A 25032-nucleotide genomic window follows, 5' to 3' on the forward strand; every position below is an offset into this window, starting at 1 on the left:
TTCTGTTGTAACATTTCAAAGCACGCTCGGCCTGTCGCACCATTGTTCATCACATTCCAGCTCTGCTATTGAAGCTGAACAATATGCTGCACTCTGCTGACTTTGGGTATGTATGCATTCACACTTGTAGGCATACCTTTTCATATTTCTGGTTTTATGGGTTAGGGTTAAGTTTACATATCTCCACACGCCGCATCCCATTTGTCAAACACAGGCTTTGACACCTGCTGCACTCCCTGGGATGTCTTTGTCTTTCCCAATTATCAGCTTATAATTAAATCCAAGTGGGACACATTAAATCTGGAAAGGTCAACAGATGCAATAACTCCTTAAATTCCTCATTTGGGGCACTATCATTAATCTGATTTGCTGTTTGTTCTGTATCTTATTTTTAATACTCCCAAAAACAAAGCGGAATAAAAGAAATCCTAGAGGAGTGTTGGCAAACATGCAGCACACAGGTATGACACACTCACAAAGTCGTTCATTCCCAGCTGAACAAAAGCAGTTTAAAGAGAGGGACAAAGAATTGCCAGCGGCAGGGGAGAGGCCAGAGAGAGAGAGCGCAATGAGGTGAGCTCTGGATTATGAGCTAGTGCTTCATTAACTGAACTTTACAGCGCTGAAGGTTTCGGCTGTCTTTGCTCAGAGTGACTGAAACACGCACTTTGATTTAGATGTGAGGAGTGTTGGGGACATTTTTCTCCAGTCTTACAAGTCTGTCTACTTTTTTTCTTATCTTCCTACAACAGACAGCTGGTTGTCTTCAGACAAGCTTTCAGATCGGGTCACTTCACTTTAGAAGAGGGTTGTTGGCTTCATCATCTGTTTCAAACAAAGACACACTTGTCTAATTTGTTCATTTTTGCAGGTTTTTCTGACCAACCTGCTCTGTGAGATCTTGCAAAGACTCCGTCAGAGACTCGCTGGACGTGCTTGCAGGGAAGGATGAGCAGTTTTCTGTATTTTATCCTCCCAGCGTTGGGAGGCTACACTCTCACCTCGTTGTACCTGCTGAAGAACCCACAGATTCTCCACAGGAGGAAACGCACAGCTTTCTACAGCACACACATCTCACACAGAGGAGGTAAGGACTGTAGGAGGGATCCATGATCCATGATCCATGATTCAAAGCCTGGTCACGACGTGCAGTGCAAGTAGCTGCATGTCAGTCAACATTCAGGTATCATGAAGATTTAAGGAATGGAAAGTAGCCAGGGAGGAAGATGGATATTTGCCATTTAAGCATTTTTTTTTTTTTTTGCTTCACTTCTTCTATATTTCACACGTTCTTTTCTTTTTAGCAGTTGTATACAGTTGCTTTGTAGGTTTAAGAATCACAATAACAGCTTTCCTACAGTGTCCTCTACAGTCCCATATCTCCTGTATAGTCCCATAGATCTTATATAGTGTCTATGATGTTTGCATTGATTATAGATTTGGAGATAAGGGTGAAAAATAGCTCTTTGAACCAAGACATTCTGAACCAACATCATTTTATTTTACAGATTTGTTTTCAGTTTTGTTTTTAACCTGCTACATATAATTGATGAACGTGTAAAAAGTGAAGAATATCACAAGCATCATGCTAAAAACATAATGCAAACATCTAATAGACTACTTAATGTGTTGTAATGAAAAGTTGGACCACATCAGTGGCTAAGCATGTTGCTTTGGCTCCTAATATACTGTATCTGCAAGATGTTTTGAATAGTATTAAAACATTTTTGGCTTGTTGTTGAAAAGTGAATGAATGTAAAATAATAAAGATATGAAATATTCATGTTTGCTGTGAGGATTTAGATCTGATTGCAGATAGGATTTACTGACGTTTGCCAAAATGTTGCTAAGTCTGAATATTCCCCAAATTTTATGACGGGGTCTGTTTGTTTTCAGGATGTGGAGAGAGGATAGAAAGCACCATAGAGGCGTTCACACAGTGAGTACCAAACTCAGGAGGTGAAGAAGACTGCATTCAGTTATTACAGGATACTATATATAAAACAAGAAAGTCCTCAACACACACAAACAGAAAATAGCAACAATAGTCAACCAGGTCCAACTTGTAGGCTTTTCAGAGTCTGCTACCAACTGAACACGTACATTTTCATCTTCACTCTATGATCATAGATGGTGTGTGATAATCCAGGGATCTCCTTTGTTTAAACATTCAGTATCTCATTACATGCTACGGGATACTGCCTCATCAACACATAGTATTATCTGGGAATCTAAATTAATTCTGAAAAAGCTGCTCCAAGTCAGGGCAGCTCAAAATCATTCAGTCGTGTACTCACCAAAAAAAGGTTTGTGCTTCATTAAAGAACAGTAAATATTGTTCTCTCTCAACACTATGTTCATCTTTTGTTGTTTGTTTTGCAGCGTTTTAACAGATTGGTTCATGTTGTTTCTCAGGCAATAATAATGAACCTTTTTCACATGTAAGGGACAAAAAGCATATGTTGTCTTTTCGAATCTGTCGTATCTGTGTCGTCAGTGCGGTGGAGCAGGGAACGCAGATGCTGGAGTTGGACTGTCACTTGACACACGACGGACATGTGGTGGTATCACATGATGAGAATTTGCTGAGGCAGACGGGCCACGATGTCACTATCTCCTCCCTCAATCTACAGGTAGGAGGACGGATCCTCAAACGACAAGTGCAAGTTGTGGATTTGTTTTTAGCCGCCATGTTGGATGAGGGTTGTTACACAAAGCAAAGATGAGAGCAGGAGATTTTCATCTTGTCCTCAGCCAGTTACAACACAATGTTCGACATTTGCATGTCAAATAAATCCTTTACATCATCGGTTCTTGCTCCATTTTAACTGGAAAATGCAAAAAAGCTGCACGAAAAGCCAGATATTCACCTTAAAGATATATTTGCTGTGTGACTTTTGCTGACTAAACCTGGAACTGCCTGGAACTGTGATGTGATACAATGACATGGTGTGTTATACCATCACAATTTAACTGTGCAAATACCTGTTTGCTGCAGCCAGTAACCCGTTAATAAGAGCCACATAAATTCCTGCAGCGATGAGAGACATGTTTAATTCCTTTAGATTGATAATAATCTGCAGACAGGTTGAGCTGTCTGAATTCATCTGAGTTTTTCTTAAGAAACAAAGCTGGCTACTCAGTAAGTGTTTGCTTAAGTACTGTGTCTTCATGTCAATGTTTGAGTTTGCATCCACCTACCTATCACCTGTTGCATGCACCAACTCAGCTGGGACATGCACGATATTCGAGTTTCAATATATGCACATGTTGTCTTTGTTCTTCACGAATTCACCGTAATGATTGGGAAGAAGGTTCTTAAGATGGACTTTAAAGTTTGTAGTGTTGAAGGTATGAGATGTGGCTTCTCCTCTTGACCAACACTGAGTATTTGCCCCACTTCAAGCCGTTTAAAAAACCTTGATACCGCAGACATGTTGCTGCAGACATGTTGCTTCACCCTCTTTCATGCTCGACTCAAAGATCCAAGAACAACCTCACGCCAAGGATATGGCGTCAAGCATTTAGCTGAGCATCGGACATTTAGGCATCATTAAAGAGTCCATTTATGGGCCTGTCGTATCAGCAGAAATGTTCATTTTAGCCCGATGTTCATATTTCATTTAAAAGCTGATATCAGGCCATACAGATGATGTGCTGATATTATCGTACATCCTTAGCTGCAACAGAGGATTATACCAAGAACATCCCAAGATGAATGTAAATTCTTTTCAATGTAATCACTATGATTGTCATAGTGGTTACATTTTTATGTCTCCATTCATCGGCTTTTCATCCTTTTCAGGATTTACCTTTGTATAAGGAAAGAATGGAGGTGACATTTTACACAGGCGAGTTCCCGGCTCTCATTTTCTTTTTGTCAATCATTAACAAAAAGTCCTTTAATGAAGAAGTAAGTCAGAAGGTGCGTGTATGTGTGTATTTATGCATGTGTGTGTAATGTCACCCCTCCCATCCTGTAGGTCATTACATCACCGGTGCAGACAGGACGTTTGCTCTGCTTGAGGACGTGTTCAGGAAGTTCCCCGAGATGCCTGTGAGCATTGAGATCAAAGAGAACAACCACCAGCTGATAGAAAAGGTACAGCACACCCCAAAACAAACAAAAAAGGGGAAAAAAATAATAATAATACAATTTCCCCTCAAAAATATGAAAACATCAGCAAAATATCAGACAACAATGTTATTTTTTGTCCTGGATATGGTGGATCCCTGCATGTAAAAGTAAAGTGTCAAAGCTCTTTTGCAGCTTATATTTCCTTTAAATGGACATTGAGGTGGATAAATTATGAATGATTTTCTTACTTCAAAGTAAAGGTCCTTTATCCTGTGGTGTTTGCAATATTTTGTCCACCTCGGATGTAACGATGTGCATAGTTTACTGGCCAGGTCCAGCACTCTTGTATTGCACTGTAGTGTTCTTGTACAAACTCACAGAAGTCCATCCTGTTCCACCTTCGTATCTCATCAGCTGTTTAACATATGTGTGTTAAATTCACTGTTTGTGTGTAGGTGTCTGACCTGGTTAGACGCTACAACAGAGAGGAGATCACAGTGTGGGCCACCGTGAACTCCACCATCATGAAGGAGTGCCGCAGAACGGTACATGAACCAGCTGGGGGCGACAAAGTCCCCTGAACAGCATCACACTCATTCACAAACAACAACAGCTTCTTCCTCAGTCTGAATTTGCAAAATGAAGTTGTGACTTCTTGAAATCTGACATTATCACAGGCTGTGACTCTCTCCTCCTTTTCAACTCTGTTTCAGCAGCGCTCCACACATTCATAAACACTGTCTTTGTACCAGTGTTGACACCCAGCTTGTCTCTGTCTCTCTGCTTCCTCGTAGAACGGCTCCATGCCGTACAGTTTCACGATGAAGCGGGGCGCCCTGCTTCTGCTCCTCTTCTACAGCGGTCTGCTGCCCTTTGTGCCGCTGGGAGAGAGTTTACTGCAGTTCTACTTGCTGCGCATCATCAACAGGTGTGACTACAGGAGTGTGTGTCTTTGCATCTTCAGTTAACGTGTGTGTTCATACGTGTGTCATGAAAGTATTTGTTTAAGGACCCACGCCTGTTACTGATGGGAGCATCTCTTCTCAGAGTCAGAGGCTTTGTGTCCATGCTCAGTGTGTTGGGAATGACCATCTTCTTCACATCTGTGTGCTTTGAACCTCTTACATATCTTTTCTCTCTAATTTCATGTTTAATTTAAGATAATTGTTTTAAACTACAAATGTGTCTTTTGTTTATTTCTTCATCTCTGTCTGCTGAAGGACGTACATTCCTGAGCAGGGGATCCTGAGGAACAGGCTGGCTGTTTCTTTCATAGAAAAGTAAGTTTTGAAAAGTGCCACTGCAAACTTTATTACAGTTCACTTATTTTGGTCTTTGATATTAAACAAGAGTCTAAAATCACTAAACTAGGGCAGAAAAAGAACCTCAAAACTGGCCTTCCTGGAATAATGTTTTTACATGTTAAAGCCAGTGGATAAATGGATAAATGGAGCCTGTGTATAAGTCAGTCACAACCTGCACAGGTAAACCTATATCAGAGCCGTCCAATTTGGGGCCCACGGGCGAAGTTTGGGGCTCACTTTCATTGTTTTGACCCAACAGAGCATTTGAAAAGCCAGAGCTTATTTTCTCAAAAGAAATCATATGCATGCTTTATGTTTTTATGCAAAATAATAAAATGACTATTAAGCAGTTTAAAGAGTATTTTCTTTCATGAATCGTAAATATTATTTTAGATTTAGAATGTATATTTCCTGTAAAATATATTTCATTTAAATGAAATATAATTTCACATAACATGAACATTTATTTTTGGCCCACCGCCCTCCATCCAGATTCATTTTTAGCCCTTCATAGGAAAGAATTTGGGCACCTATGACCTATACAAATACAGATACAGTGAAATATTATACTGTATGTCTCAAATACAGCTCCTCAGATACATATACTCGGTTACTTTTAAAGCAGTTTATGTAAATAATCATTTTTAATACTTTTATTTATGCTGTCATTTCAGAGTAACTATGAGGAAGAGTCTTTTTAGACACCTCGCAGCACGAGGAATTCAGGTATGAAACCATTAACGCAAGTGTTTATAGTACGTGTCTTACAGAATGAGTTATAAGGTGAGTTTGTGAAATATGTTGTAGTCTAATATGCTGTAATATAGATTTAAAATAAGGAACATAGTCACAAGAAAAGTAGATCAAATATTGATTTGTGCCGCTCTTACTATCTTTTTAAAGTCTTTTGTCTCAGTTGTCTGTCTGCTCAAGCTTTCAGTTGGCTGATATGGAGAGTAATAATTCACACCCATGCTTGTGTGAACTTATCAAACAGGACATTTAAACACTTTAAAACCCTCGACAGAGCCTCCACTGGGTCAAATTTAGTCCCACACGTGAAGATAAATTTGTGGAATGAAAAACCTCAAACCAATCCAGTCCCCCAATACAACGAAGATGACTTATTTTCATGCTGCTGACGAGCCAGTCATCCCATCATCGGCTGCAGCACCTCATTCAATCCCCAAACATTATGATTCAACACAGAAAACTCTTCAGCTATGACAAACAGTTAAGCTCACACAACCACTGTGAGTGTCCTGAATGCAGCACCTCTGTCCTGATGTGAGTAATCTCTGCTGTGATGAGATCACTCCCATTGTCAGGCCATGAGCAGGCACTGAATAACTGGAGCATGTAAAACAGCTGAAGTTTTAAACTCTGGTCTTACTGCATCTAAAGACTTATTAATAATTCTGGAGTAATAACTAAGAAAAAGGTCTTCCTGACATCATCGGCACAAACAAGGGGGGATGTGTTTTTTTGTTGTTGTTATTTGGGGGTGGTTGCTCAAAATACCAGTATGTTCCCTATGATTTTGCATTATGTGATATATTAAAAGAAATCATATTTCAGACATGTGTAGGTGAAGACAAGGAGACATTATCCTAAAATAAAAGTAGCCCTTTTCTCTCCAATAAGTAGAGTCCTCCTGATTCAATGGACAATGTGTAAAATAAGTGCATAGATCCACTTTATATGTTGATATACAGTAAATACATTATACTACTTACTATACTTACAGTAGCTTACCTCAAAACTGGAGCGAGGTAGAAGGGGAAACAGTGAAATGCCCTTTTTTAAAACTTTTGATAGCTCATACATCTGTAATTGCAGGTGCATTTATTTGTTTGCAATGAAGATGAGGACATAAAGGCAGCACTCGAAGTGGGAGCCACCGGGGTGATGAGTGACTATCCGACTCTTCTGTCAGGCTACCTCCGCAGAAACAGAAGTCAGGATTGATCCCATGCACAAGAAGCCTGACAGCAATAGTCATGATCTAGAAATTGCATCTTTCTAAAGAATGGAACGAAACACAAGACACAAGATGTGAACACGTGAAGTGTGAGATTAATTTCTTCAATTATAACAAGATTAGTCAGAGTGTTCGTTTGTCTATTAAACACTACGCAGCGAGAACATTCAGCTCTTCAATCACTACTGATAAAATGACATGTTTGAGGCTTGATTTACAGGTCAATCATTCCTACGGCCTCCACTTACCATCACACAAGTCAATGTTTAACCAGGTGGACTATGTCACCTGACAACTCATTTCTCATGATAACAGAATAAATGTGACTTTGTTTGACTGTGTCTGATGTTATTTTCTGACATTATTTGATTGGTTTGAGTAAATGATGGCCTTAAGAAATAAAGGATTTGGGACAAATCACTGAGATTTTTTTTTATTTTACATTCTTTTGTTGCATTAGGATGAAAACATAAGCAAAGGGGTTGGAAATTAAAGTGAACAAAAGGTACACTTACTGGTACTATACATATAGCCATATGCATACATACAGTGTTATTGTTGTATAATCTAGGCTGTCTTTAATACGTTTGTTTTACCTCATGGCTGAGGATTTACATGTGCAGTAAAGCTCAACTGTATCCTTGCTTTCCCAGGCAGCTATGGTCAAAGTCCCGCTGCACTGCTGTGATAATAACCGACCAGTCTGTTGGTGAAACAAAGACTGTATTTTTCTGACCTGGTTGGCTGTGCCTCGCGGTGTGACGAATGAGTTAATGGGATATAAGTGGAAACTGAGAAAAGAGCAAAGGTCCAGTACAGAAAATGAGAGAATGTCATTAGTGATTTTTCTAGGAATCTCAGGGGCGGGAGAGGGTGGAGGGTGGTTGACAATAAATATAATCACAGGCTATGAGAAGATACCTTAAAAATCCCCCTACTGCCTACAGAGAAGACATTTCAATAGAGATGAAACAATTAGCTCATTAATCAGTTTGTGTGTCCAAAAAAATATTAATTTGCAACAACCTTTGATAAATTAAGTAACTTTTATGCACTGTTTTTAGCTTGTTATTGATTTTTCACCATTTCCTGACATTTTATAGACCAAGTGACTAATTGAGATCAGACTAGCTAATGGAAACTTTTCAAACAACGCTCAGACAATGAGGCCAGATGAAATTTACAGGAATTATTATGGACCAGAGAAAGAGAGAAGTCTTTCGCAGATTTTGTTTAGGGATGGTAAAATGTCTTGGGGTGGGTTGTGCTGTGCTGTGCTGGGAGAATATGGACCTCCAGGTTATGCAACATGCACATTGAAAAATAAATCAAACACACAGCCTAAAGTGAAACATGCGCACTAATTAAGAAACCACAACAAGCAAACCCTGTCCACATCCTTCCTGTCCATGGAAATGTGTGAACATTTCCTGAGTCACATAACAAGATCATTCTGGTTCCTTTCAGTCTATCAGTCACTGTTTGCACCTTATTTCTTCGGGTTTATTCCAAAGCCAGAGGCAGGACATTATAAAATACATACAACATTTAGGAAACTGGACCAACAAGCAATCAAAGTGATAGCCATAAAAGGCTCACGTGAAGTCGACTCTGATTGGTTGACCCACATTCTAATCGTCACCGGAGGCTGTGATTGGTCAGAGGGGTTTGTTTTGCACTCTTCAGACTTCCTCCTCTGCGTGTTTTCATAAACAAACCACATTTTTCCCTCCCGCCGCTCAACGCTCTCCCTGTCAAAGCCTGCCAGCATTGTCAGATCCCAGCTTTTGTTTTTAGCGAAGGCCGCGGAGGAACCTCGAAAACTTGGTCGTGGTTCAAACAAGAAACGCGGGTAAACGCGCTCCGCTGCAACGACCGGAGTCTGTCTGTGTTGTTGTCTCTTCTTTTTGTTTCTTTTTGTTGTTGTTGTTGTTGTTGTGTGTTGTTCAAACCGTCAGCGCGTGGTGGTCGACCGTCTGCCGCACGAGCCGAAACCTGCCGAGCTCAACGTCTCGTTTCGTCGGCTTCTGTCGTGTGTGTGTGTGTTTTTTTTTTTTCTTCCAGCTGTCAGTCCCGTTAGTCCGCCGTGCAGACGGGGAACCGCGTCGGTGTTATCAGGTGAGTGAACCGACACCGGGGAATATATCCTGCAATGCGCATCTGCGCTGCTATTAGCTGCCGTGTGTGTGTTGACAGTGCGCAGCTAGCAGGCGGGCTAACACGAGCTAAGTGATGGACGCGTCGGGGCCGTTCAACGTGTCCGTAGAAAGCCACAGACGGTCCGACCGAGGTTGGATTCAATTTGAGGCCAAACGAAACGAAGACCGTCTGTGCGAGCTGTTGTGACCCGGGGAGCGAGCTGCATCGCAAACGGTGTTGTGAGACGTCTGCTAGCATTAGTTTCAGCTGCTAGTGCTGTCCCGCTGCACGTTGTACACAAAGAGTGCAACTCGGTTCATCACAGATCAATCTGTCCCAATAACAACAACAAAATCGATGAAATGTTGAAATGAGAATAATGACAGTGATCGTGGTAAAAAAACAAAACAATCACAATAAACACAATAGGCGTTGTTAGGTGCAGGTCTTTATTGTTGATCAAGGGGCCACGGTGTGATTCCTCAAGTCAAAGTTATAAGGTCGTAAGTCAGACCTGATCGTTTTGTGACAGCTGATTTAGATGATCAGATATTCACCTCATTTGATCCAGCAGTTGGGTCAAATGAAGAGAAAGCTTCACAGTGTTTTGTTACTATCAGATGTGTTCAAAGCGGCTGGACAACCTGTTTGTGTTGAATGTCCTGGACTTCCTCGTTGATAGGGGCACAATTAATCAGAATGAAAAAGGAAAATAGAGTTTTAAGGATTGGTGTTTTCAGCCATTTTTATTTTTTTTTAAATGAAAAAAGTTCACTGATTCTAACTTAGAAAATGTGAATAGCTTCTGGTTCCTTTAGTCCTCTTGATAATTAAATACATGTCTTTTGGTTACAGAGTGGGTTTTATTTGCCCGGGACAAAACAAGACATTTTAGGCTGCAGCCTGGGCGTTTAGGAAACTCTGGTTGGCATGTTTCACTATCTTCTGACATCTTTAAAGACCAAACAGCCAATTGATTCATGTCGAAAATAGTCAATGATGAAAATAATTGTTGTTGTCTGAAAATAATTGCCTTCTACAGAATTGATCTTAATTCATGGTGAACCAGCTGGAACCTGTTCTTGTCTTCCTGGGTTTGGTGTCCTCCTCAGACATGGTGAAGCTGACAAAGGCCAAGACATTCCAGGCTTACCTGGACTCCTGCCACCGTCGTTACAGCTGTGTGCACTGCCGCGCCCATTTGGCCAACCATGACGATCTTATCTCTAAGGTTAGTACGTTGCCAGCATTTGTTGTTTATTGTCATTTCAGGTGGCTCGCACACAACTACATGCTTCTTTAAAGCAAGATTAAAAAGTGCAAGAAAAAAAACTGTAAAAGACAATCTGTTCCAATTTATTTCAAGTTGTGGTTCTGTGCGCCTGAAGTATTTCTTCCCTGACTTTATTTTCCTGCTTGTCTCCTAGTCTTTCCAAGGCAGTCAGGGTCGAGCCTACCTCTTCAACTCTGTGTGAGTGTTTTTCTTTCAAGTATGATCACATGTTGGCACACTGAGAGTACAAAAGGGACTCGTTTTATTTTAGGCTTTCAGTCTTGACTTTTACCTCCCAAACCTGAATTCAGTTTGTTTTACAACTTCCTTAAACATCCCTCCAGTAGAAGTTGGTAAATCAATTATCGTTATTATTGTTTGTTTCCCCGGTATGTGCTTTTGGAAATAGTCTAGTACTCTTTGAAAACAAATTGCTAGAATCAGATATATTGACACAAAACACATTTGATTTGCTCTACACTGGACCTTGAAGTTGAGTGAGTTCACTTTAGTCACACTCCTTCTGGGTTAGTGGGTCAGGAATGCAAACTACAATGCGACCTCATTAAATAAGTTCATCTAACATCAGCATCTATTCACTTTAATCTTCAGTCGGTTCAGGTGGAGCTCTGCGTTCGTTCAGGGTGGCGGTAGTCCCTTAGTGTGAGGTCGGGAGAGTAGTTTAATTACTGTGAATCCTTCTGTGATTCCGAGAGCAGCTGTTTTGACGACGCTGCATTTTGTTTTCAGGGTCAACGTCGGCTGTGGCCCTGCGGAGGAGAGGCTGCTGCTCACGGGACTTCACGCAGTGGCCGACATTTACTGTGAAAACTGTCACACCACGCTGGGCTGGAAATATGTAAGTACGTCCACCAGCAAACAAAAGGCTGGCGTGTTCCCGTCCTCTTTTTCCTTCTGGTTCATCTTCGAATCGGTTTTGTGCTTTAATGTTTCTGTTCTTTCGTTCTCTGCGATGGAGGAAAGTGATCAAAGTGACCAGAAGTTTTGTAGTGGAGATGACTTTGCTAGACACGTGTTACCAAAAAAGCAGAAGAGTCCTTGTTTTTTTGCATTTACGTCCTCGTCAACAATCTTCACCGGCATCAGAAAGGGCCGAAGATGACCAGTCACAGTTCTAGTCATCCCTTCACGATACCTTTGAAGCTTTCATGTTACATTTCTGAGTGGTCGCGTCGGTATGCTCCAAAGTTACACCATAACTATTCAACGCCCAAATATAGATGCACACTTTATGATGCTGGACACAACACAATTATTCTTCAACAGCCATGAGGACGTACGTTAATAATAAATAGTTTCGATGTTATGAGAGCAATTAGCACACAAAAAAATCTACATCGTTTCAAGTTTAAACTCCAACTTAAAGTTTTCAATTTGAAGTTGAAGTAACTCAAATAGATAAATAGTTTGGTAAATGGCATATTGGATATCTGCTTGTTTTTCAGGAGATCAAAACATTTATATTTAAGTAAAGACAGAAAATGAAGTGTGATTGCATGCAACCAAACCGTGTTCACTCACCCAAAGCTGTTAGAACATTCCTTTTATTTTGCTTTTAATGTCAAAGTGTAGCACAGTATAACAAAACGCTCAGATGTTACTGCTGCCTTCTTCCATGTGCAATAGTGCTCCAGTTTCACGGTTGAAATGAAACTGAAGGACAGCTGGTGAATCTTCACATCTGAAAGGTTTTGCAGATTCTTTGTGTTTTTTTTAGCTCCACTTTTGTCTCTGAACCACCGCTGCCTGCCTTCCTTCTGCAGGAACAAGCCTTTGAGCTGAGTCAGAAGTACAAGGAGGGGAAGTACATCATCGAGCTGTCCCACATGATAAAAGACAACGGTTGGGACTGAGAGGGGAGTCTTCATCTTTCTTCATGACTTTAAAAAAAAAAAAGAAAAAAAAGTTGCATCCCCTGAATTAAAAGGGTTCCAGTGTAGCTTCTTCATCCCGCGTTCGAGCCATTGCTGTGCCACACTTTCACTTCATACAGCTTTGCCAAGAATAGCATGTGATGCCTTATCTTTATCTGTTCTTCGTGTTCTTCCGGCGACCACAACAACACATTTGCTGATATTTGCTATCCCAATTGCTAGTTGTGCTGGAACATGGACTGAGTGAGTGCAGGGTTTGTGTGTGTGGGAGATGTCGTCACACGGGCATCGGCGTGTGTGTGTGATCGAACCTTTAGCAGTGACCAGTCTCGCTCTGCGGTGGCGAGGCATGTGCAAAGTCAAATCATTTGATCTTCGTCCACGTCGGCTGCAGGTATTTGGGTTTCCCTCGGAGTTCAAGGTGCATATTTTAGATGCGTCTGGCCCAAATTCAGTGAAGTATTTCGGCTTGTTTAACCCATAGATCATTTTTGAGTGATGACAGGGTTTAATATGGTTCGAGCAGTGAGAGGGCTCATTTTTATTTAGTCTTTTATCACTCAAATTCATGTTTTGTTTTTTTTGTTTTGTTTTTTATGGTAAGATCACTAACCCTTCTTCATATTTTGCCAAAGGCAATCAGGGTGTTGGATTAGTAATAGTGAAGCTGCTAAAGTGTCCTGGATGAATCTTTAAATCTGGGTGTGACAGGTATGTACCTGTGTGTGTGTGTGTGTGTGTGTGTGTGTGTGTGTGTGTGTGTGTGTGTGTGTGTGTGTGTGTGTGTGTGTGTGTGTGTGTGTGTGTGTGTGTGTGTGTGTGTGTGTGTGTGTGTGTGTGTGTGTGTGTGTGTGTGTGGATACAGTGTTCGCGCTGACGTCTGAAGCTGGTCCGTGTCGAGAAGCATTAGTCTGAAGTTGGCTCACTTCTACAGTTTCCACTGCACAGTTGGGATATCTTCACTTCTCCTTAATGCTGATGAGATCTATCCTTTACATGTCTGTGTTATTACTTAACACTGAGCTGCCCTTGCAGATACATTTGCTAGACCGTGTTAGAGCAAAGTGTGACTAGGAAAATGTAGCATATTTATGGTGATTTTTAACGTCTGCTTCTTTCATTCAAATGTTTTATTTTAACCTGATCTTTCATTAAAATAGTGTGCCAGTACCGTTTGTTGTTTAGTGTTCTTTTGTTTGTGGTGTTTTATTTACAAGTTTTTAAATCTTGCTTCTGATTTGCCCACACACACACTCTTTTCTTTATTTAGTTAAATATGTTCTTACTAAAGCATGCCGACGAAGTGTCTCTTCTCGGTACCGAGACAAAGACGAGACGGATCATCCTAAAGGTCAAAGTAGCTCCTCCGAGTTCAGAGAAACTCCTAAAACATAAAGGCGCCTTCTGTCCGACCTGCAGGCAGAATGAAAGGTTTTGGATGAGGAGTAATTCACGTTGACTTTTAGGCATCAGTGTGCAATGAAGAATGTTCTGATGGCAACCAGTTAGTAAGAATTTAGACAGTAGCCAACAAGTCCGAATATTTCAACACTGCAGATGGATGGTTTGTACTCATTTACACTGATGCTGGAAAAATGAAGTTTGCAGTGCTAACTTGTGTGTATCTTGTGTTCTTAGTATTCAAACCAAACAAGCTCTTTAAGACCTACTTTCTTATGGGACGACTGCTGAATAGAGGCTCTGATCACAACTTGACAAGTGATCTTCCTCTGCGTCGCTTTCAGATTTACAACATAACTTCCTTTTTATATCTGCTGATGCATGTTGCATAATAGCGTTGGAGCAAACCGTTCTAACTGTGACTGTTTCAGTTCTGGTAATTTCTGGTGAAAATGTTGTTTTGTAAGCAGCTCATGAGCTCCGATAAACTGTCTTATCAAAATGCATAATAGCCCCGAGGATGACATTTGACTGTGCTCTGACTGGTCAGCAAACTAGCCAGCAGATGGCGCTGAGGGTTTCTGTTTGCAGGTAAACTGGCTTGACACTACTGTGTAAATGTTTTAGGTCCTTTTGATTCTTATCCGTCACATAATGCTGTCCCAGATTCGTTCTGCTGCGTGACAACAATCCCAAATGTACAGCCAGAATCATGAGCAACAAGAAGAGCACGTGATCCTGCAGCAGATGGTGTGGCCCCCCCACGGAGCCCGGATACATGGGGAGACATGGGGAGACAGAAGACACAGAGAAAGCCTCAATCCACTGAAGTACTGCGGCAAGTTCACCGAGATGCTAAGAACACCCTGTCTGCCAAGTGCCATGAAAAACTGCGAACACACCGAGGAGAATTAGTGCTGTTTGAAAAGTGGTTGCACCAAATATTGACTGGGTTCAGTTTTTTTTCTGTTTACATCACTTTGTATGAAGTTAATTAATAAAACAAAAATATATATGTATTGCAAGTTTTGTAAGCATCCTCACTTTCACTTTTAGTAGCAATACCCCTGCACTAAAAATACTGTGTAATATAACGATTAATTAATGTGTAGACAACCTGCTGGTTCTATTAGGCTACTACATTCAATACAAACAGGATTAATGGGTTTAAAATCTATTTATTAAACAACATAACAAACAATATGCAGCCATAGAGGGGGGGAAAAAAGCCATTTTGTGAGTGAATGACTTGAGTAGTTTACAGTAATAGTTATGTTACAGTATATATACATATATATATATTTAAAGTCAAATTAAAACAATGTCAGAAAGATCAGTTGTGTGTTCGTGAATAATCTGATGGTGTAAATAGAAACAAAGAATCAACAGTAGCACTGAATGGGCTTCAGACTTCTCAAATTAAAGTTATTCAAGGTTTCTTTGATTGCAGCAGAGACCTTGAGTGTGTGTGTGATGAACATTCGTGATTTAATATAACGTTACATTATTGTTACAGGTGAACGATTTCCATTGTAAAATGTAGCCATGGCAGTACAGGTATTTGTAATTGCTCTTTTTCTTCTTTTCTTAAATTTACTCTCCTTGCTAAGAAGTCAATTTCCTTATAAAAAAAATAAAATAATAATAATCTGGGAGAATATATAAAAGAGAAGTTCTGAAGCTGTACAGAAATGGTGATAATGGTTTCAGCAGGAACAGATCACATGAATGAGCTCCGACCGGAACTAAAACATGTGGCTTCTTTTTTTCTACTGCTGGCAGTCACGTGTATGCAGTTCATTTTCAATTGCTTTAATTTTTTATTCTTGAAAAATGCTTCTTTTTTTTTTTTTTGCGTAACTTAACAGAAGACATGACAAGTTAAAGAGCCTACTGAGGGACAACAGGAAAGATGTTCATTTCACGTTTTCTTCTTTAATCCAGATGTTGCAGCATGTAAAATGTCTACTGTGTGGAATAGAACATGTCCCCAATCCTCCTGGTCTGTGGCTTGCAGTGTAATGGACACAAATACACTAAACTAACTGGAAAAGACCCTTCAGGGAGAATTTATAAATCCTATCCCATACCCCGTTGAAGTGTGGGAGTTGGGAGGTAGTTGGAGTGACTTTAAAACTTTTCATGCCAGGTTTTAGTGACACAACACACAAAGGCAGTTCAAAATTGAGCATTTTGTGGCACTGGGTGTAATTTGTATCATGTCCAGTGCTGCTGGAGTCCTGAAATAAATCTTTTGGATTCAAAACAAAAACAACATTTTGGGTTGAACACGAAAGCACTTGAGCCATTCAAACAAACGGATATAAAATAGCTCGTAAAGCTCAAGAAGCAGCAATAATGTGCTTACATTTATCATCAAAAGTGTCAGAGGAAGGATAATATTCTTCTGACTGATTGTCAAAACATGGCGAAGCAGGGGAGGATTTAGTACTTTGCTCTGGAACACATCAGCGAGACGTGGCTGCGAGGAGGATAAGAAATCAGCAGAAATACTCCGTTCACTGTCTATCCTCAACTATGATACTTTTGATACAGGCATTTGGTGCCAAATGTTTGTCTCTGCTTTACTGGGATGGCGAGTTGCAACATGAAGCTATTTTGAAAAATGTGAACTGGACATAACAAAATGAAAGCGGGGAAAATACAAAAGGGTGATGCAATTTAAGTCACTACGGTGTTGCAAAACGCAAGACCATTGTGTTGCAAGACGCAACACCATGTTGAACGTTGAGGGGCGCGAGTCACTGCTGCATCCAAGCAGTCGGACCTCAGTCCGGCTCTCAGAGATGCTGTAGTTTGGTCAACTTTTGTGCATTTTTGCCCTGCTGTTGTAGTGGCCATTTTTTTTTTGTACTGATTATTGTGAAGTTAGTTTGCATGGGCCTAGTACTGGTTTGACTAAAAAAAAAAAAAAATCCCAGCTACCTGTAGTTTACACTAGAGCTTGCTTATTTCCATTTTTAACAACACAATTGTGGCAAGGAAACACACAGTAAAAAACAAAACAAAAATAGACACCAGTTTAGAGTTTTTTGTGGTTGTGCTGCAGTAAATATCTACGCAATACAAGGCACATATGTCTTCACATTCTGTGATGAACATAATTATTGCTTCATTTTATATTTGAACTCTATTTTGTTTAATTTTATGCATTTCATTTATTTTTCTATATTTTTAAATGTTCCTTTATATGTGAAACACTGTAAGTTAGTTTCTTGCTGTAAAGAACTTTCAGCTGCATTTCCTGTATGAAAGGTACTATACAAATAAAGTTTGTTGTTATTATTATTGTTGTTGTTTTAGTTCATTTTAAATGTTTTCAACTATCTTCCTGCACCAAAGGAAAAACTTTGATAACTATTAAGACTGCTCTGAGAAAAATAGAAGTTTTAGAAAACTAAATTGTGGAGAGCAAAAAAAGAAGAAGGATGATTTTGTAACAATGAAATCTCTGCCCCAAAATAGAAAAATGATGTTCTGCCTTAAATATGATGTGAAATGTGCCTTTTGCTGATCAGAAACACCCATTTTCATTTAATGTCACCTTGACAAAGTCAGCTGCAGGATGTGTTTCCATCTTCCTCAGTCTAGATAATCGTAGTTAGTTTGACTCCTGGAGGGAATCTAATGCAGTTTTAAGTCAACGCTTCCCTGACAGGTTACATGCTCCCATCAACACGCCGTCACAAGCTGCATGTCGGCAGAATGACGGATGCCGGGTACAGACCCTGTGTCACTGTGTTCTCCGACCGACTCAACATTACACTGTTCATTTGTTGTATTTTTTTTTTTTTTAATTATGGAGAACACACGCTGTATATAACTATCTGTTTAGATATCTATATAATTAATACGCCAGCGTGCAGTGACGACCAGCGTTTCAACTGCAGTCAGTGCACTTGCAGCAGAACATACCACAAAACACGTACTGTCCAAAATAATCACACCATATATCGTTGTATTACCAACACCTGTAACATATTATCACAGTACAAATATTATTACATAAAACCAAATTCAACAAGACATGTAACGATTTAATAAACAGCAATAATTGTGCAGTTTACGCCTGTTTGTGTCGAGCACCCCCCCGCGTCCACACAAGTGGATCCTTCCGAGATGGTTGATCATGTGACTTTTTCCGTTTCGCCATTTTCCTCTTCCACACCGGTGATCTTGCTGTCTGTCAGCTCCGTTGCCGCCGCCTCCCCGTGTTTTAACCTGTCCGAAGGTGACGGTGGGATAGGGGAAAACCCTGAAGAGAAGATAGCCTGCTGTGTAGCTGTATCGCCCCGGGAAAAGTGCGAGCATGTCCTCTGAGGAGAGCCCCGAGTACTCGCCTTTCTTCGCTGTGATGGGAGCCTCTGCGGCCATGGTCTTCAGCGGTAACTACAACAGCTCCTTCACCTCGTTTTATAAACCGCTGTAACGCTTACGAGAGGTCAGCTTGGCCAGATGTTGAATTCATACGACGACACTGGTGGGGGGTGGGGGGGGGGTGGAGGAGGGGGGGGGTGGGGAGGAGGTCTCTCTTAGGAGACACCGTGTCGGTGGTCGTTGGGTCCGTCACGGCTCACACACCTGCCGGGGATGCGAGGGAGAGGCGGGGGGGAGACGTCAAGCTGCTGACCGCTGCCAGCTCGTCCCATCGCTGACATCTTAGCCAGCTGTCTCCCTCTGCGTGAGCCATCTTATATCAAATCAGGCTGTAACGATGTTTTCGGTGACGCAGACTGTGACCGAGGTGGCACCTGCCCAGGTCAGGCCATCCGTAATCTGCCCTAATAAATGACCTGAAAGCACAGGATCATTATTAATGAAAGGAAACGGTACGATTCCTGCTGAGTTTGGGTGTAGAGCCCGTTTCTCGTTGGTATTAATCTCCCTACAGGAGAGGCGGCGTCGAGGCCTCCGCATCAGTGCGAGAAATTAAAGGGGAAATCCACCCATTCATAGATATGTGCTCCACCGCCCATCACGCAGTGTGAACTACACCCTCGCGGGCACGGAGGAAATATTCTCCACCAAAGTGTTTACATTGTGATGATAACTTCAGCGAGGGACTAACTGGAATAATTTTTAGGTTTTGTTTGAGATGATAAATCTACAGATGCACTGATCCATCTCCATCCTCCTGAACTTTACTCCATCGCTCTGGCTGCTCTGGTATTTTACCTGCTAAGTCCTTATAACCACATTACTGATGATTATTTATCACAAATCGAATGGTGAACATATTTTGTAAAAGCAACAACCGTCATCGCTGCATTATTGATATTGAATTTGGTCGAAAAAATGTCGGTTTGATTTTATACACATCTTCCCGCTCTAATCCAGCCTTTTGTTTCCTAAAAGAAAAGACCATTTTCTCATCTATGGAAATGTGCTGGACAAAGTACCAATCCAATATCAGTTCTCTCTTCTTTTTTTCCCTCCTTAATCTGCCTCATTATGTGACATAACATAAAACCAGGAATTGCCGCAGAGTACAAACAGACTTTGGTGGCCCATTGTGTCTGACTGAATGTAGGCGATAGTGTAAACACAAAATCTCACAACGATATTGACGACGAAACGATGTGTTGTGGGGATTGGTGACTCCCTGGCAACACCCAGCCGGTCGTTCATCATTCAATCAAAGTGGGTTTAAAGACGTCCTCGCGCTTGGAGCCGATAGTGCAGGTGGTCTGGACTGTTCTTTAAGTCATGCGTACCTTTTTAGGCACTTCCTGGGACTGTCCTGTACAAACCGTGGTGTGCATGAGCTGTTACAGTTCATTCATTTGCGTAGTGTTAAAGGCAACACGCAGCAGTGAGGGAAAACATGTCATTTTGAAAAGGTTATTATGTTTTGCTATCCACTGGGTTACAAAAAAACCAACACACTTATTATATATATATTATATAGCACAGCGCTGAATGCATGATATTGATTATGCTGAATGCATGATATTGATTATACTGATTCCTGATAATCAGTTTATTTAAATGGAACGGGCAAAATATTAGGAACACCTGTCAGTGTAGCCCAGTGCAGTTAAACTGCACCACAAATGACCATTAAATAAATCAACACCTCTCAATCAGATTGATTGACAACTATTTAATAACATTATTATTGTAATGTTATTAAATAATATTATTTGTTGCTCGGCTGTCGTATTTTACCCGATACTTTTTCACGTTATGGCTGATCGGTGTGTACTGAGCTTGACTTTTAAGAATTGAAAAATAAGCTTGTTAGTCGTCTCTCTTGGGCACAAACTATGTAATGATCATTTCCATCCCCCAATACTTACCGATGTATTGATTGGGGCTCAGGTACATTGACATTTTTTCCTACACCATCGGCGTACAGTGACACTTTGATACAGCGGCACGCTTTGAGCTTCATCTCTAAGAATCTGATAACTTTGTCCACGTATGTCACTAGAATTGTGATTGGTGCCGTTTGCTTGTTGTCTGGACACTTCGGTCCAGGATTTCTCGAAGGTGGTGGTCGCATGAAGCGGAAGCCCTGACGTAATTTTAAATAAAAGACATGCAGCTCAATCAGGCATCTAATACTTTACATCTGTGTAGCTGAAGATGTCCGGAAGTTTCGCATCTTAAACTGCACGCAAATGTGAACTGCAAAAATATCATCTCATCCCCAGATTTCAACGACAAGTGGTGCTCGGTGTAAAGAAGATTTAAAAAAAAAAAAAAAAAAATACAATTCTTTTGAAAAACTGGTTGTAGTCTTCGTGCGCAGCCGTCCAATGTGACAACGCCGCCAACAAAGAGAGAGAAGTGGTGAAAGCTGTGTTATTGTGCGAGATGTTTATTCATTCGCTCCAGCTGGTGGCCGGCAGAGTCGCATACGATGATCAGGGATCGGCCGGTGCTGAGAGATCAGCGCTCAACACGGCGAATCGCTTCCACGTCTGTGACGGGGTCTTTACTGCTCGGTGGCAAAATCTCTTTTTCTTCTTCCAACCAGAGGGTCTGACCTGAAACAAAGCAATCACCTCTTCAACTAAAAACACAACACGTTAAATTGTTCATGCACACCACAGAAAAACAATTAATTTAGGTACGTTTAATATCTTTATAATTAGATTGACTTTGGGTATAATCGAATGAAATCCAACACTACATCGTCACTAACTACAGCCCAGTCAACACCTCTGATGGCATCAACACAACAACTTCACATCGTAATATTCACAAAATAGTCCACAATTAAGACATTATGATGAACACACCTCCTCTGGCCTTGGGGCATAAAGAAAGTCCTCGAATACAAAACGATATAACCATCTGACAACAAATGTGGCAAAAATAATAAGAGCAGATTAAAGAAACAGGAAGGAGAATTTATTATCAAAAATAGAAGAAAACATAACAGATTAAAGTTTGTGATTTACTGTATTACAGTGAATAATAAACTGTAGACAGCGTTGGTTATAGTGTGACGATCAGATCGAGCGTCAGTAACACATGATGAACATGAAATCAGAACAGAGAGGAAACCTGCCGGAGACGCTCTCAGTTATGAAAATAGTCGCATATTAAAGTTTAAGAGGTGGGCGGTGTTATCACAAAGCAAGGATATGTGTGATTTGCATGCACGCCTAAAAAAAAATAAAAAAGTATTTATTACTGGGCGAGAGTCGTCAGCCCGACGTCTCATATTGTTTCATCTGGTATTTAAGCAGTTCAGAGCGAGCTGCTTACACCGAGACGGTGGTTGTTGTTGTGGTTGTTGTGGTTATGTTTTCTCCGTCTGAATTGATCTGTTACGTAGAGAAATGTAACTGTAATCTCTGCACGTCGCTCACATTGCAAAGAACGTGCACTAACACGGTCTCTCATCTCTCCCTCTCAGCGTTAGGAGCAGCGTACGGGACGGCAAAGAGCGGCACCGGCATCGCCGCCATGTCCGTGATGCGGCCGGAGCTCATCATGAAGTCCATCATCCCCGTGGTCATGGCCGGCATCATCGCCATATACGGGCTGGTGGTGGCCGTGCTGATAGCAAACAACATATCTGAGAGAGTCACTCTTTACAAGTAAGATGATGCGCTGACGGTCTCGTTTGTTCAACGGGTTACCTCTGATGGGTAAATTAAGAGAACATGTTTTGGTTTTTTGGGTTTTTTTTTTACCTTTGGGCTGCATCACGCACACAAACTACTCCGCAACCTCCTTAACTTGTAAAACACGAGACAAAAACCGAAGAAAAGCTTAAAAAAAAAGGACTTGCGTCGTTAAAAGGGTCGAAGCAACTTAAAAGAGATTCACGCATTCGTCAGATACTATAACATTTCTGCCAGCTGTTCAGAAAAACATCTGCATCTTCAGTGTACTGGCTGTGTGTCTTCCTCCTTCGTGGTGTGTTTGCTGTGTTCAGCTGTGAGGGTCCAAAACAGCCGACTCATCAGAACCTATTTTTGGAAATGGCTGGCTGCAGTTTTCTGATGTTCACTCGGTGTTTGTGGGACGGAGGTTCATTCAGACGGCGAGCAGCCGTTTTTAATGTGAACCCAGCAGCACACCGTGACGCTAAACTGTGCAGCAGCCGCAAGACGAGGAAGGCATGAGGACGGTCCTCTCGCGCTGTGTCACATCGCAAACTTGACGAACAAATTTTAATTATAAATATTTTTCAAATTTGTATGTTTTTATTTTGGGATGTGAAGGAGAGCGAGAACGGCACGCACGGATCTTAACCACTACTCCATCGCAGACCACTCAAAGTATATATCATGTTTATTTAATGATATCCCATTTAAAGAGTTAATAATGAATAAATAAAAAACATTTAGAACTGGTCATAGTTTCTTTAAACAGTTATGGTTCACGGTGCTTTGAAGTTCAAGTGAAATGGAAGTTACAGTCTGAGTAGTTTTGACTTCAAGCATTTGACCTCATTTGTCTCGTATCGTCGACACTGTCTGACGGCTACAAATGGTGCTGCTCTGAATGATGATAATATTGGAGATAAGAAAAAGGACATTAGATTTACTTCTCCTGAAGGGACACGCCACGTTAAACACTCGGCTTCTGCCAACTCTCCTGCTGTGCGTGTATCAAAGATTCAGTGTATCGTTGGCAAAATAAGGCGACTTCAGATAAAACTCACAAACTAACGCACAACTTCACAAACTAACTCGTGGTGTTTTATTTCCTGCTTCTCCAACAGGAGCTTCCTGCATCTCGGTGCCGGTCTGAGCGTGGGCCTGAGCGGCCTGGCGGCCGGGTTCGCCATCGGCATTGTGGGCGACGCCGGCGTGAGAGGCACCGCTCAGCAGCCTCGGCTTTTCGTGGGCATGATCCTGATCCTGATCTTCGCTGAGGTGCTGGGGCTTTACGGCCTCATCGTGGCCCTCATCCTATCTACGAAATAAGTGTCTCCGTCAAACACCATCTCATTCATTCCACGTCAAAGCAGCAAGAACAAATAGGAGATTTTCACCTACTTCCATTACACCCCGTGGGTCTGACAGGATGGGATGGCAACGGAAACATGTTGGCGGTCGACTTCGACCGCTCTGTCCTCAGTAGATGTGATCTATCCATATTGTTTAAAGCCATCCGGTTGTGTCGGGTCCTGTGCGTACAGAACGGGCATGAAGATGTACTGTTTGTTGTGGGATGATGTGTGGACAGTCTGCCTGATTCGTTGTCTGATCTTAAAGTGTACAGTGATCCAGAGCCCCTCCACCCCCCAGTAAATGTAGTAACCAGTCTGTGCTGTGAGTGTGAGTATCAACGTTTCCCCCGCTGCCCATCCCCCTCCTTCGGTTTCTGTTTTTTGTGGGTTTTATTGTCATTCTCTGCTGTTTCGAGACTGCTGAGAAATTGTGCACTTTAAGTATTTTATTTTTTCCATGTTCTTTTCGGGGACCATTTTTTAATCCTATTTTTTTTTTCACTATTTATGGAAAGCTATGAAGAATTTGAAACTGTCTAAATGGAATACTGTTTATTGAATACCCTATATACATGAAAATATATAAATTATCTGTGTATAGTTAGATTAATTGCACTGTGGGTAATTGTTCTAAGTGCTTGGAATTCCTCTGGATGTCGTGTGATTATTAATGGAGGATGTCCACATGTTCACATGGAGTTGACAGTGTGTGTGTGTGTGTGTGTGTGTGTGTGTGTGTGTGTGTGTGTGTGTGTGTGTGTGTGTGTGTGTGTGTGTGTGTGTGTGTGTGTGTGTGCGCGCGTGTGTGAGAATGACCTGAGTGCATAATATAATGTGTGCAAGATGATTTATGTTTAATATGACATTCTCAAACACTTGTATCGTTTACTTGTAGTGCTGCTGTCTTGATTTTTTTGTTTGTTTTTTGTTGAAGTTGAGAGCTCACTGTTCAGCCATGCCTGTCAGATTTCCAAATAAAACTCAACCTCCTCCAGAACCTTGTTGTCAAGAATTTTTCTTTATATATTAACGAAAGGACCTAAAGTACAGTTCAAATGTGAAGTGGTTGGGACTTCCTGTGATCATTGTAGCAGCCATCAGAAACTTCACATCTAGTTTAACTGCAACATCCAACTAGTCAATATATTGATACGATTTTTCTCCTCAAAATCTACCCCTATAGTTAAGGAGGAAAACAACCAATTTGTTTAAAATAGAATCATTTGTATAATGCCTTCAGTTTGGGCTACAGCTAATGTTAATGTTCATGATTGATTATTACTTTCTTGACTGTTTGTTTGATCTGTAAAACATCCATCCCAGGTTTCCACAGTGGCCATCACTTTTTTTTTTTTTTTTAATTTAATTAATTTAGTTTGACTAAAACATTCTGAACCCCAAAGATATTAAATAAAAAATCTGGTAGAAAAAAAAATACAAGAAAATATTTATACAGCCAAAGCTGAAATTTGTGATTTTTTTTTTTTTTTTTTTTCCCCATTGTGATTATTGAAATTGTCAA

General features: G+C 41.0%; 3 protein-coding genes across 5 annotated transcripts; all 3 read left to right on the forward strand.

Moving 5' to 3' along the window:
• The first annotated feature begins 633 nt into the window (after positions 1-633).
• On the forward strand, positions 634-7771 carry gdpd3a (glycerophosphodiester phosphodiesterase domain containing 3a). Its single transcript, XM_069710186.1, has 11 exons — positions 634-787; positions 872-1087; positions 1897-1939; positions 2498-2633; positions 3806-3851; positions 3984-4102; positions 4534-4623; positions 4873-5006; positions 5299-5358; positions 6057-6108; positions 7222-7771. The coding sequence occupies exons 2-11, from the start codon at positions 949-951 to the stop codon at positions 7348-7350; spliced, it is 948 nt and encodes a 315-aa protein (XP_069566287.1). The 5' UTR covers positions 634-787; positions 872-948; the 3' UTR covers positions 7351-7771.
• A 1328-nt stretch (positions 7772-9099) lies between these two features.
• Positions 9100-13840, forward strand: LOC138627691 (protein yippee-like 3). 3 transcript variants are annotated; one of them, XM_069710193.1, is made up of 5 exons: positions 9100-9481; positions 10615-10733; positions 10930-10973; positions 11526-11634; positions 12560-13840. In XM_069710193.1, exons 2-5 carry the CDS (start codon positions 10617-10619, stop codon positions 12647-12649), a joined length of 360 nt encoding a protein of 119 aa, XP_069566294.1. In that variant the 5' UTR covers positions 9100-9481; positions 10615-10616; the 3' UTR covers positions 12650-13840. The 3 variants fall into 3 exon arrangements, with proteins under 3 accessions (XP_069566294.1, XP_069566296.1, XP_069566293.1); XM_069710195.1 differs by having other exon boundaries at positions 9100-9215; XM_069710192.1 differs by lacking the exon at positions 9100-9481 and having other exon boundaries at positions 9966-10733.
• Positions 13841-18235: 4395 nt separating this feature from the next.
• Positions 18236-24507, forward strand: atp6v0ca (ATPase H+ transporting V0 subunit ca). Its single transcript, XM_069710185.1, has 3 exons — positions 18236-18477; positions 21963-22146; positions 23280-24507. Exons 1-3 carry the CDS (start codon positions 18402-18404, stop codon positions 23482-23484), a joined length of 465 nt encoding a protein of 154 aa, XP_069566286.1. The 5' UTR covers positions 18236-18401; the 3' UTR covers positions 23485-24507.
• Positions 24508-25032: the final 525 nt, after the last annotated feature.

This window comes from Brachyistius frenatus, unplaced genomic scaffold (assembly GCF_029030835.1).
Source record: "Brachyistius frenatus isolate BFR_SWC_R1_liver_20210118 unplaced genomic scaffold, ASM2903083v1 Contig_90, whole genome shotgun sequence".
NCBI lineage: Eukaryota > Metazoa > Chordata > Actinopteri > Embiotocidae > Brachyistius > Brachyistius frenatus.

What these genes read in the sequence shown, in the direction of transcription:
- gdpd3a (XM_069710186.1), top strand. Translation starts at nt 949, where the DNA reads ATGAGCAGTTTTCTGTATTTTATCCTCCCAGCGTTGGGAGGCTACACT. An exon ending in ACACATCTCACACAGAGGAG is followed by an intron (nt 1,088 to 1,896) that starts GTAAGGACTGTA and finishes GTTTGTTTTCAG; the next exon opens with GATGTGGAGAGAGGATAGAA. An exon ending in TCTCCTCCCTCAATCTACAG is followed by an intron (nt 2,634 to 3,805) that starts GTAGGAGGACGG and finishes CATCCTTTTCAG; the next exon opens with GATTTACCTTTGTATAAGGA.
- LOC138627691 (XM_069710192.1), top strand. Translation starts at nt 10,560, where the DNA reads ATGGTGAACCAGCTGGAACCTGTTCTTGTCTTCCTGGGTTTGGTGTCC. An exon ending in ATGACGATCTTATCTCTAAG is followed by an intron (nt 10,734 to 10,929) that starts GTTAGTACGTTG and finishes CTTGTCTCCTAG; the next exon opens with TCTTTCCAAGGCAGTCAGGG. An exon ending in GCCTACCTCTTCAACTCTGT is followed by an intron (nt 10,974 to 11,525) that starts GTGAGTGTTTTT and finishes TTTTGTTTTCAG; the next exon opens with GGTCAACGTCGGCTGTGGCC.
- atp6v0ca (XM_069710185.1), top strand. Translation starts at nt 18,402, where the DNA reads ATGTCCTCTGAGGAGAGCCCCGAGTACTCGCCTTTCTTCGCTGTGATG. An exon ending in TGCGGCCATGGTCTTCAGCG is followed by an intron (nt 18,478 to 21,962) that starts GTAACTACAACA and finishes TCTCCCTCTCAG; the next exon opens with CGTTAGGAGCAGCGTACGGG. An exon ending in GAGAGAGTCACTCTTTACAA is followed by an intron (nt 22,147 to 23,279) that starts GTAAGATGATGC and finishes CTTCTCCAACAG; the next exon opens with GAGCTTCCTGCATCTCGGTG.